The 13,608-nt window shown below is 35.0% G+C and overlaps 2 protein-coding genes across 2 annotated transcripts in view; one reads left to right on the plus strand and one right to left on the minus strand.

Moving 5' to 3' along the window:
* The window catches only part of LOC105363312 (protein FAM135B), a 62,736-nt gene extending 61,701 nt beyond the window's left edge, over positions 1-1,035 (plus strand). The window contains exon 23 of the mRNA XM_011500980.1: positions 477-1,035. Coding sequence (XP_011499282.1) covers positions 477-682 — 206 coding nt within the window. The 3' untranslated portion in view covers positions 683-1,035. The remainder of the gene's footprint in view (positions 1-476) is intronic.
* Positions 1,036-9,373: 8,338 nt separating this feature from the next.
* LOC105363314 (kelch-like protein 10) overlaps positions 9,374-13,608 on the minus strand; it is a 6,516-nt gene continuing 2,281 nt past the window's right edge. The window contains exons 4-11 of the mRNA XM_011500981.1: positions 13,570-13,608; positions 13,269-13,480; positions 12,709-12,896; positions 12,141-12,352; positions 11,611-11,946; positions 11,057-11,179; positions 10,629-10,845; positions 9,374-9,377 (exon numbers count right to left, since the gene is read on the minus strand). The exon at positions 13,570-13,608 is cut by the window's right edge and continues 75 nt beyond it. Of these exons, the coding sequence (XP_011499283.1) occupies positions 9,374-9,377; positions 10,629-10,845; positions 11,057-11,179; positions 11,611-11,946; positions 12,141-12,352; positions 12,709-12,896; positions 13,269-13,480; positions 13,570-13,608 (1,331 nt within the window). The remainder of the gene's footprint in view (positions 9,378-10,628; positions 10,846-11,056; positions 11,180-11,610; positions 11,947-12,140; positions 12,353-12,708; positions 12,897-13,268; positions 13,481-13,569) is intronic.

Genomic DNA, 13,608 nt, shown 5'->3' on the forward strand with positions numbered 1-13,608 from the left:
GGACGTTTTAAGCTTACCAACCAGTGTTTTTCAACTTGCTCTTTGTTAACGAGATCTTACCTACTCGTCTATGCAACTAATTAAGCTCACTAGCCTCATTAAATTCTATTTACAATTACCTATAGCATTTTCGTTAGTTTTTTTTTTTTTTTTTCATTTCGTAGTAAGTCAAATTCGTTGTGCGCAAAGTGTTATTGTATCTCGTTAGAAACACCATTGGTCTAACCTAAGGCGTTATTCCTGCACGTCGAACAATTTGCTATTGTACAGAAATTTTGGCGAAATAAATAAGATATTAACATAAAGGAATGATATATTGCGCGATGGACGTACGCAAACACCAACAATTTCTTCCATTTAGTACCTCATTTATTTCACTCAAACACAAACACACAAACCCACGCCCACACAAATACACGTATGTGTACGTGCTTATATGTATGTGTATAAAAGGGTGTATGCATAAATGTGTACAGGTGCTGCGTATCGCGAGATGGTGCACAATATCCTGTATCCGATAATGTCGGCGCCGAACGTGAGCCTCGTGCGCTATGACGTCCATCACGCATTGCCGCCAACCGCGAATGCCCTCATCGGTCGCGCAGCACACATCGCCGTCCTCGACTCCGAGCTCTTCATCGAGAAGTTCCTCCTAGTGACGGGCCTCAAGTACTTTAGATAAGGATACAATTAACTAACTCTCTCTCTCTCTCTCTCTCTCTCTCTCTCCGTCTTTCATTATCCTAGCAATTTGTTGATCTTCAAATCTTCCGACTCACCTGATCCCATCACCCACACCTCAACGTCTTTCCTTGGACGAACTTGCGAGTTCTCGCAGTCGGCGACGTAGACAGCCTTACATTAACTTCCGCGGAAACTGATTTTCTTCTTTTCGCGTGTATCCTTCGAAATAGCTTTACTTGCGTCTAGTTGGGGAAAATCGTCGCGGTTGCTGCATTCGACAGCGGTTAATCGTCGACTTGAGCACTTGGCAACTCGAGCGATCTCCTACACTTTTTTAATAGATGATATAACTAAATAATGGGAGGAGAGGGTACTTAAGAACTGCAGCGACACTTGTCTTTAATTCTTTTATCATTAGAGATATTTATAAGGGTATGGCGTTTACATGCCATTCTGTGACGTGTAATTAACATGCCTTTTCGCTTAAATTTGAACGATCACGGATGAATAATAGTGATAAGATGATTCTGTTATATCATTTTGTTTCGTAAATTTCTATGCGTAACTGTATTTGTGATAGACCCGCGTTGGATCGTGAAAGAATAATGACATGAATAAATGAACAACGTCCAACTTAAAGATTCACGCAAGACATCTACGTCATTACATATTTATATATAAAGACAGTGGACCTTCCGAGCTTTTCACTTTTTAAAGAGCTTTTAATGTATGTACGAATCTGAGATCAAAGCGAGATGTTTTCGTTAGTTTTTCTTCACTGATATGTACTTACACGTAACTCGGTTAATAAAGAATCCATTGGGTTATTATTTACGACACTGTTTTTATTTCAATTCTATTTTTTTTTTTTTGTTTTTTTTGTTTGTTTTGGGTTTATTTCTCCCTTCTTGTTTACTTTTATAGCGAACCTCTGAATTTATCATGCTTCTATACACGACGAATCGAACGAAGCAATAACCCAACAGAATTATTAAAGAATTATACGGGAGAGGTACCGACAATTTATAATTGAAAGAACAACGGTATATACAATTTTCACTCGAGAGTGTATCTTCGAATAAATAAAACTAAAGTTGAAAAAAAAAAAATCGAAAGTTTTTTGTGACAAGACTTAATAGTATATTTCTGTCAGAAAATTCTATGACTGAAGAACGAATTTTTTTTAGACATATTCTTACGTCGGGGTTTTATTATAGTATTAAAACAAAACAAAAAAGACAAAAAAAAATCCCGTTAACTTTTTAAATGCACAATCTTGATTTTTTAATCGACTGTTCTCTGCACGAATTTCATCGAAAATCATAAAAAAAAGGACATTCTTCATCTGTTCAAGTTTTTATATATAGCATACTTAAAAAAAAAACATATATAATTGCGCGAAATAACAACAACAATAATAATGATAATAAAACAAAAATTATATTTGTTAATATGTAGATAAGAAAATAGCTGGCAATTATCATTAAGAAGTTTGTTAATATTTTCTCATTCTTTACTTTCATGAAAAAGCTTAGATTTTAATTCTTTCGTTCATGTTTATAATGTAAAAAGAATTATCATATTTAAGAGACGCCATATATCTACTTTTCAATGTGTGTGTGTGTGTGTGTGTGTGTGTGTGTGTGTGTGTGTGTGTGTGTGTGTGTGTGTTATACATACTTAGGAAAATCGGTTTTATTAATAAGTACGAAATAAGATAATTCTTTACTCACATAAATAATAACTTATAATTCTCAAAGTCCATTGCATTTCATCAACAGATCATTTTCGAATTAATAAAACTCAATTGAGTCAAAGTGTATATTAATAATAATGAATAAAAATAATTAATAATTAATAATTATTAGAATGTAATTAATCAAATTAACGTTTCATTTTTAAATGAGAGGAAAAATCACTATATTTGTATATGAAATTATTGTCGAGAGCTACGATATTTTACGCCGCATTAGAGAATAATTCTTTGGAATACCCGCGAGAAGAAAAAATTATTCGCAAGCATTTAGAGTAGGGAGTTTTTAAAAATTGAACGAAATATCGCCAAGGAATTAGTTAAAACTCTAGTCTAATCGATCGATAAATCATGGTTTGTCATTCTCCTATCCTGAATTCTCTGCCTACACTCGTCATTTTACATAGTACATATTACGTTCCTATCGAGAAAATTAAAGAAACACGCTTCTCTCTATGTACGCTAAATAAATCATAATCGTGGCAATTAGTAATATAGAAACTGTAATATTTAGCGCTTTGATTCGTCATTGTGTGATATGAATCAAAGAGATAATAATAATTCAGGTCAATAAAGGGCCTAAAGCTCGTTTTATTATTCTCGCGAGAGAATACGTGCGTCCTTTTCTTTAACTTTTTTAAATATTCGTTTGTAACTTGCTCGTGTGAGCGGACAACTTCGTTAAATACTTGGAGGAGACATGGTCGTTCGCTTCACGAATCAATGTGCGTGAGAAGATATGCAATATTTGGCCTTATCGTTGTATAAAACAAAAATGTTGTTAGTAAGAATAATGGACAACTTTCTTTATTTTCGTACATTTATTTATGCTGCCGTGCGGACTTTATGTCTGCGGGAAGACAAATTTAGTCGCACGAACTTAACTAGTCTCTAGACTACGATAATAAGATATGTATAAGCGTAATTAATCCTCTAATAAGAAAGAAAAACGACCTCACATGCGAAGCAGATATACATGTGCGAGAATGCATGGCGCAATTGTATTTTCAAATCTTTTTTATAACATTTGATTTTTCTACTCCAGCTCGCTAGTGCAATATTATCATCTTTAGCGGAAGAATTATTTTACAATTTGATTGTTTTATTTTGACTATACCTTGTGAGAAATTATAGTCATTACAAAATTTTAAATTTCTTCAATATTCCATACTATAAGATCGACATTATTTGACAATTTTTCATTTCTAAATTGTATCTTTCAAATTAGTTATTATAATTCAATTATATTAAATTATATTTCAAAATAGTAAAAATCTCCCCCCCCCCTTTTTTTTTTATTCTTTTCATATTATTTTGTTGGTTCATGCCCTTAAAAAAACATTATTTACCATCATCGTTTCCATTTAAATAGGCAAAATAATTTCTATTTTAATTGCTCAAGTTGATTATAAATTTCTTAACAATTTTCGCCACATGTCCTTATAATTCTGTCTACCATACATTTACTTTCATAATTCTTGCTTTTTATTTCTCAATACCACCATTTCCTTTTGCTAACAAATTTGTAAGCATTTTCAGCCTCTATTATCATATAACTATTTGCTTTAATATTTTATTAATTTTCCTAGTTACATAGACCTTTGCCGATTCTTGCCTTTTTTTTTTCAATTAATATATATTTAGTATTATTTAATGTTATAAATATATTTTTGACGAGCCTTTATTTACGTTTTTATTAAAATATTTATATTGACAGACTTATTCATTTAAATTACCAATCTTTTTTAATTTATTTAAAAATATATTTATTAATTATTTACTTTCCTGTAAGTTATAACTATTTATCATAATGCTTAATCCTTGGTTATACAATTCCTATATTTTCTTATAATTTTTTCATTCTTCTTTCTATTATTATCTGCTCTATTACGTAATAGAATGTCTGTGTGCTATTGAATCGAATATGTAAAACACGAATCGAATATGCAAAGTGAAGAAAGTTGTGCACGTCTATATAGAGAACCATTATTCAAAGAAGAGTGTTAAAATTGCTAATGATACGCTGTATCACTAAAGCGATAAGAAAATGATAATTTGAAAGAGAAAAAAAGACATGTTAAAAAGCGAAGTAATCTCTTTTGAATCATGTGTTATACGATTTTGATGTGAAAATAATAGGAAAAAAATTGTCCAACGGCAACGTAAAGGACATTTGTTGTATACCTCGAAGAGATTATTCGTTCGTTTTGTGTAAATGTATAGAGATGTCATTGAATAAAAAATCAGAATGATGTCTTTTCTTTAGGAAAGTTTACGAAACGCATGTCAATTGTTTCCCTCGGATTATAATATGTATATATTAAGTGTAATATGTGAAAGGGATGATAGGTGCAATTTCCAATTAATAAATCGTGCAAAGAGATATTGAGCACATTAAAGATTTCTACGATATTTCTATTCGTTGATACCTAATATCGTAGGAAAATCATTAAATCTGTCATTACAGTAAAGAGAGTGTAGAAGTGAAAATTCTATTGTACCGCTGACCAATGATATTTGATCGAATCAAAGGTAAAATTGTAATGATATTTAATTATAAATATCTAAAATTGTTAGTGCGTAATATATAATGATAATCTATTGGTGCAATCTTAAATAATTATTGAAGCTGACTGAAATTAACAAAAGAGAAAAAAAAAAATATTATTACGCGTATTAAATGTGTTAAACTAATTTTATGAAATATGTTATGCAAATTATATGCTAGTGCATTCTTTAATAATAAAGGATATGTTAAAAGATTTTATAAATAAATTTCTTATATTTTAAAGAGATGGAAACAGCTTTTTATTACTTTTCATCACTTACCAAAGTCAAATACGAAAGATTTTATCGTACAAATGCAATAGCGCGTTATCACACACATTGCACACATATTTCATAAAATCATGTAATAATCAATTGAACGACTAAATTAATAATGATGACTTGGTTGCTAAAATTAACTAAAAAAACATTATCTCTGTAGCGGAAAATAGAATAGCAAATCAATAAGCATATAAATAGGCAAAACAAATTGACAACAAAACATTTTTTCTAATGATAAACAGCAAAGAAGAAAAAATATAGAAGATATTCAGGGCATCGGTTAAATGTAATAAATCCATCCAATTGATACACAGAAAAAGTATTATAATTGAAAACAGTGTCACTAACGCTACGTATTTACAAAAAAAAAAAAAAGAAGTAAAATAAACTTTTGAAAATTGATACTTTTGTCGTGTGCGTCTTAGTGAATGATCGATGCGTTATATACGAATGGTTTATAGTAATTTATCTAATTAGAAGAAAATCATTATCACGATAATTAAAAATGAAATTAAAATGATTGGATTTTTTAAAAAAAAAAGATAAGTCGACTTCCGTGTATATATCAATCGCTTAAGAAGCATATCGTAAGACATCACTTACAACATGCCGATTTAACTATCTTAATATACAAATAACTTACGTAATACTTAATAGGAGGAAAAATTGGCAAATTCATCATATTACTGAAACAATTAATTTATTTGCAATGATACCATACTTTATTAATCATTCGCTATTATCGATAATTTGTGCATTTGTGATAAAAATGCTGTCAAATAATAATATAAATTGAATAAAATAAAATAAAAAATAAAATGTATATATATATATATATATATATATATATATATATATATATCCAGTATTTTCAAAAACTTTTGAAATCTGACTTCTTGAATTAACGCGAAATTTTAACTCAAAATCTAAATTATTATTATTATAAGGGAATAATGATATCTAATTAACATTTTTGTAATAAATAGGCAAATTGCGAAGATTTAAGCATTTTTTTCGTATTAAATCTATATGTATTTTTTTAATATAAAACTTTTATAATCATATTACGTTTGCACTCTGTTGTTTTTATGCTCAAACACATCGAACGATAATTATATTATATTATATAAAAATGATTTATCCATTGTAATTATTGGCACATTTATTCAACTTCTTTATCAATGGACGCATAAATTATTCGCACACACTCACATTTATTGAATAGTCGTATAAAATGAACCACGACGTACATGAGCTTCGATTAATAAAAGTTTAATAAAACAGACTTATAAAAGATTTCTGATGTTATATGAAATTATGAAATTAATATCTCGTACAGATATTTAAAAAGTGACTTTAATTACGCTACGAAATGTTGAAGGATACATAAATGAAAATAAATGAATTAACGAATAAATGAACGATCGATAATGATGTACAGGAAATATTTATTGACGAATCCAGGTATAAGATTTACTAGCATAGATATTGTTTGTGTATCAAATCTAACTGGCAACAAGTACGACGTTTAATGTACGTGTAAGGTATAATATAAAACAAAAGAGGTGCATATTCAAAGAATTTTTCATAATTCCATTCGATACTTTGCTCCCCAAAAAAAAAAAAAAAAAAAAAAAAAAAAAAAAAAAAAAAGTCATTCAGCGTATGATCACAAATAATTATCATTAAAAAAAAACTTGCAAACATCTTAATCGTAAATTAAATTTCTACTTGTCACTTAACGATTTTTAACTTATTACGTAAGATACAATTTTCTAGAAATTTACTGATGAAATTAAAATTAAAAGAATAATAATAATAACGCAGAGGAGAGTCGAGGTGGTCGTTCGAAATTTCCACGACGCGATTCATGACTGACGCTTATTGGATTAAATTTCGCGTTGTGCGAACGACTGAGCCGTAGCGGGATAATTTATCGATCATTCCTTTCAATTTACCTAAATACTTCATTAGGAGAAATTAAAAAATGTTCTCTGACTCTCAAGACAATGTACAAGGAGAATGATTTTTTTTTCTTCTTCCATTCTCGGTTGGAATTCTTAAATCAAACGCTTAATGAGATTTTAATCTTACGTGTGCCTTTCACAAGTATTAAAGGTCAAAACATTATTTTCAACGCCAAGAGGAATAATCTGTTTTTACGTCATATTTTAACAATCGAACCGTTCATTAATTGAAATTACGGGAGATAATATTTTTATTTCGAAGCATAAGCATTTAAGAATAAATAAACGGATCAATATTAAAAGAAAAAACGTATTAAACAAATATTCTTCGTTTTCATTTAGTTTAATTAACGTAGGTAAAAAAAAACAAACTAATAACTATCAATTACGTTAATAAAGAAATTTATAATGAAAAGAAAAAGAAAACAAAAGGGATAATGATAAATTCTCCCTCGGATTCTCTCCCCACCTCGACTCTCTCAATGTATCTCTCATTTAGTTTTAGTGCATTATAAATTGCTGTCGATTGGCGTCGCAAACAAAACAAAGAAAAAATTAAAACAAAAAATAAAAAAATAAACATGCTATTTTAGAAAGTAATGCTAAATAAAATGATACCGAGTGCGTGATGGATAGGGTTAATTATAGTGAAAATTCAGCGTGTATATCGAAAAATAAAGAAATAATGCGAGAATTTGCGAATGTTAAGACTTGGCCAAGAGCTGATTGACGTTTTATAGAGGAAGACCAGTGATTAAGCAACAGAAATACCGAATGACAACAATATGACAAAGAGGAAGAAATACGATTAATGCAACTTGTTATGCATATGCATATATTATATACGTAATATATTATATACATATGTGTATGTGTATCTTGAGCTGGAAGTGCACAAATCCATAAATGCGACCATGTAATAGATCAATAAAATTGTAATTATTATTATTATTATTATTATTATTATTATTATTATTATTATTATTATTATTATTATTATTATTATTATTATTATTATTTGTTGTTGTTGTTGTTGTTGTTGTTGTTGTTGTTGTTATTATTATTATTAATCGTAGTATTTTTAAATACCTTCACAATTATCCATTTAACCTTACGACATCATATGCAATTGTGATTGCTTAAATTTTCCTTAATATTTCGCACGCATTTATATTAATTACATCGAAGACGTTTTTATGTTTATATTTATTTGACCAAATATTTCAATTTATTTTACATTTAATTTTTCATATAATCAATAGGTAAATATGAAATTATAAACTAAAACATTATAAATCTATGATTTCCAGAAGAAGGAAAAAAAGAAAAAAAAAAAAAAAAGCTGAAGAAGCAGAAGAAGATCAAAAGAGAGAAAAAAGAGAGTAAACTAATGGCAATATAGTTTGCAGCGTATATAAAAATTGTTTTTAAGCATATTAAAAAGAAGTTAACGTTTAAAACGGTCGATTGAAAAAATTCTCTCGGCAAGTTAAAAAAACATCTGTCATACCTGTCATCGTCTATTTTGAAAGTATTACAAAAATTACAATAAATTAAAAAAAAAAGAAAAAAAGAATTAGTAAAAAATGTATGATTATTCGAATAAAAAATATATCGGTTAAAAAAAATAGACGACGCAGGAGAAAATAATATTAAAAAAAAAAAAAAAAAAAAAAAATTTAAAATCCAGTTGGGAGTTTCAAACAAAATAAAGTTGGTCAATTTTAAGAATCCGTCTCCCTATCACTTATCAATTATTTGCTGCCTATAAAAGTACGTTGCACTTTGCAAATTGTGCAATATGTAATTTTACGACAAGGGGAGAGAGAGAGAGAGAGAGAGAGAGAGGGAGCTGATTCATAAATGATTAATTTTTCCCAAGTTTTTCAAGCAATTATAGGACGTTTCAGTTTCATGTTAATTTTTAATGCATCGCGATGTCGAAACAATACGTTTAACGTTAAAAAAATTAGACGTCAAAGATAAATTTCTAATCTTTCATTTAAAATCTAACTTCTAACTTAGTCTACGAAGAATAATCGTCGTTTACGTTAGGTGAGAGCAAATATATCATATCAAACATATATTGTATCATTAATATTGGCCATCCCTTATTTTGTTTCTCATTTTCAACTAGTTCTCATCTAAAACAGATCATAAAAATTAATAAGAGCGCGAAGCTAATTGGCCCAATCACCGTGATTTACCGTTTTATCGTCGTTCAACGTCTCAAGTGCCGATACATTTATAAACGCATATTGTCTTTGTTACGGAGCACGATTCAAATGATCGTGCGATAAAAGTAAAAGAAAAAAAAAAAAAATATACAATTTTATAGTGAGCCCGAGGTCTCGTGTATTATTAATAATATCATAATTTACCCCCAATAAGTTATAAATATTTGACGTGCCACGTCACTCTACGTCCCGCCGCTTACAACGAAGTTTTAATTATACTTTGTCTGTTTATGCAATTAAATTAATGCCACCGTCATCATCTACGAACGAGTTGAAATTTTGCATTAATAATTAACGGCAAGTCGAACGCGGTCCATGTCACAATACCAGAAGAGACATTGACCGTCGCTCACGACTCGCCCTTACCAAATCGTCTCCTCGATGCCACGCGAATAAATCGGCAAGCACGGTAATTGGCTATTATAAGTCTGCTATCAACTGTCTCCGTATCTCCATCTCCGATCTACCGACCATTCGGGTTCTTCCCCCACACTCCTTGGTTTTATTTCGGCGCCATTATCGCAAAACAATAAAAAAAGTCACGCCCGTTAGATAAGATCAACCTATAATTGAGGAACTCCTGGTGCGGTCCCGGGATTTTTGCTGCTGCTGCTGCTGCTGTTGTTGTTGTTGTTGCTGTTGCTGCTGTTGGTGTTGCTGTTGCTGTTGCTGTTGCTGTTGCTGTTGCTGTTGCTGTTGCTGTTGCTGTTGCTGTTGCTGTTGCTGTTGCTGTTGCTGTTGCTGTTGCTGTTGCTGTTCTGTTGCTGTTGCTGTTGCTGTTGCTGTTGCTGTTGCTGTTGCTGTTGCTGTTGCTGTTGCTGTTGCTGTTGCTGTTGCTGTTGCTGTTGCTGTTGCTGTTGCTGTTGCTGTTGCTGTTGCTGTTGCTGTTGCTGTTGCTGTTGCTGTTGCTGTTGCTGTTGCTGTTGCTGTTGCTGTTGCTGTTGCTGTTGCTGTTGCTGTTGCTGTTGCTGTTGCTGTTGCTGTTGCTGTTGCTGTTGCTGTTGCTGTTGCTGTTGCTGTTGCTGTTGCTGTTGCTGTTGCTGTTGCTGTTGCTGTTGCTGTTGCTGTTGCTGTTGCTGTTGCTGTTGCTGTTGCTGTTGCTGTTGCTGTTGCTGTTGCTGTTGCTGTTGCTGTTGCTGTTGCTGTTGCTGTTGCTGTTGCTGTTGCTGTTGCTGTTGCTGTTGCTGTTGCTGTTGCTGCTGCTGCTTGGGCCAGGGCCCGGGATTCTGCCGGTGATGGGAGTACTCGCGGACGTTTGCGAGACCGCCAATTACACAGGCGCTTAGGGCGCTACGACTCAGGTTCATCGGGGCTGCGTCGTACCACAGGTTGCTCGTGGCGTCGTAGCACTCGACGCAGGCGACGGGCTGATAACCTGAAGAGTATTAGAGACGCTTGAGAGACGATTGGTCGGAACAACGGGGACCAACAGACCCCGGACAACAACCCGGAACAACGGGTCGACCCAATCGTCTCGTTCGTTTAATTAGCGCTTGGCTTTCAAAACCTTATGCCCGCCGACGAGTGCGCGCACTCAAGAGATCGTAACCATTGGGTCTTCCTCTCGGTTTTTACGGATGCCTTACCATTAAAGCCACCGATGGCAAATATCATGTCGTCGAGAACAGCGGTGGTGAAGTTACTACGCGGATTAAGCATTTCTGCCACATCCTGCCACTCGTCCAGTTTATTAGGATTATATTTCTCACCTGCGAAAATCACAAGGCTTACAACTCGGTGCATCTGATGGCATAAAACGCTGAAACAGCAATAACAAAACGACGCTGTTTCTCACTGAGATTCAGTCGCACGAATTATCACGTTAGTCTCGTACATTAAGATATAATCCGCGCTTTTATTGGATGGCCGTGCAGCGAGAGTTCAGCCATCGGATAACTTGATCGTTGCATCAAAGGTGTTGCGGTACCGGGGAGCGTAGGGGTGAGTAGGGGGTGGCTGGCCTTGGTTTCACGTCCTTTGCTCGAGGGAAGGTATTTGGATAGGGGAGTCGCGTGTGGAATTGGGACGACACTTACAAGACATCTCGCGGCTCGCGAATTCCTCGAGCAACGACACGAGCGAAGCTAAGAGACACGCGAATAAAGAGAGGAAGAGGAGGAGGGAGAGAAGCGGGGCTCACCAGAGCTCAGACGCACGTAACCGTTGAAGCCGCCGATGGCATAGATGCAGTCCCTGAAGGCGACGAGTGAGACACCCGTGCGGGGCACCCGCATCGGTGCCAAGTAGCTCCACTGCTTGGTGACAATGTCATAGACCTCGGCGGAGTTGTGCACCTGTTGGCCGTCGAAGCCGCCGACGACGTAGATACGCCCACGGAGGACGGCGGCGCTGGCGTCCGAGCGCTGGCGCTTCATCGGCGCTATGAGCTCCCACTGATTAGCCTTCGGATCGTAACGCTCGCACGAGTTCATGCGTGTCACGCCGTTGTTACCTCCTAAGGCGTAGATCTTACCACCTGCGGGTTGGCAACGAGGATAAAAATAAAAAATATATAAATATATATGAATAAAATAAAATATTTTAAAGCCAATTTTAAGTCAATTTTAAGTTGATTTTAAGTCGTTTTTAAGCCGATTTTAAGCCAATTTTAAGCCAATTTTAAGCCAATTTTAAGCTAATTTTAAGCCAATTTTGCCACGAGTCACGTACCGTAGGTACAGACGCTGACGTAGCACCTGGCCTGGTACATGCAGGCCCTCTCGCGCCATTCCTTGTTCATGGGATCGAAGCAGCGCACGGTATTCGAGTACTTGTTGCCGTCAAAGCCGCCGACGATGTAGATGACGTTGTTGAGGCTGCAAGTGCCGTGATAGGCGCGCGGCGTGACGTCCGTGTGGGAAGATAAGAACCATCGGTCTGCCCTGTTTTCGACCAGTTTCGTTACAAACTCTGCTCATCCCATGTACGGGGGATTTGTGAATTTGTCAGTTTCGCTCCTTTATCCGCTGCTTTGGCAATTACAGTATTGACACGAGCACGCGCGTTTTTCGTTGTTGTTGTTTTTATTGTTAATAGTAGGTAATTAATATGTATATATGATACATATATATATATATATATATATATATATATATATATATATATATATATACATATATATACTGGATGGTACACGTTTCGATATAGTATAATCTAAATAGTATTGCCGATGCATCGGTGGCTTAAGCGCCGGTCAATAATAGCCGAATAATAAAGCACTGGGATTGGTCAGTCATACCTCGTGTCGTAAGTCTCGATGAAGTTTGTCGGCGAGCCGAAGCTCCATCCGCCGACGGCGAAAAGGATCTCGTGGGGAACTCTCGGGCGCGACAGCTCGTCATCCAGCTGCGTCTGCTGGCTGGAGCGATGCTTCATCGCGCGTTCCGCCAGGTAGGCGGCCACCGGTAGAAGCACCTCCTTGCATTCCTTTATTTATCCGCGATTGTCGTTTAAATACTTAGAACTGGGACTAACACTACCAGCCGAAGCCCTAACGCGTTGGCATTTATCAATTGGATCAGGTGATCGGGCGATCGGGCGATTCAAGCTCGTTGGCGATTATATATATAAACTCGAGATTTCTCGTATATTGGCCGCGCGAGGGACTATAGAGAGATAGAGAGAGAGAGAGAGATAGAGAGGGGGGGAGATAGAGAGAGGAGGGGGTAGAGAGAGAGAGAGAGAGAGAGAGAGAGAGAGAAAGAGAGCGTCGATTGCGCCTCCTATTTTAAGATAATGCCGAGGCTGGATAGATAACAAACTAAGCTGGACTACCCGCTGCCGGGATGGTAACTGTACTTGATTCTGCGCGATGCTCCAGACTAAGACGTTCTCGGTGAAGTAGCGATGTCTCATGAGACCGTATCGGGGACAGGCGAGTAACCGCGGCAGCTCCGCGCTCCGATCGTCCTTGCGCGTCTCCACCCAGGTCTTTATGGCCTCGAAAACGAGCTCTTCGCTCCGCGCGTTCAAATCGTCGTCGCGCAGTATAAGCTCCAGTTCCTCGCAGGCTTGCTCGTGTAACGCAATTTGGTTTATTATCCAAGTTGTATTTGTATGGGTAATTATGTGACTCGAGCGACTCGGCTCTTTCGCTTACCTAATTCTTGGAATTCGACGCTGTCGCGCAAGATCTCCT

The sequence above is a fragment of the Ceratosolen solmsi genome, unplaced genomic scaffold (assembly GCF_000503995.2).
Source record: "Ceratosolen solmsi marchali unplaced genomic scaffold, CerSol_1.0 scaffold27, whole genome shotgun sequence".
Classification (NCBI taxonomy): Eukaryota; Metazoa; Arthropoda; class Insecta; order Hymenoptera; family Agaonidae; genus Ceratosolen; species Ceratosolen solmsi.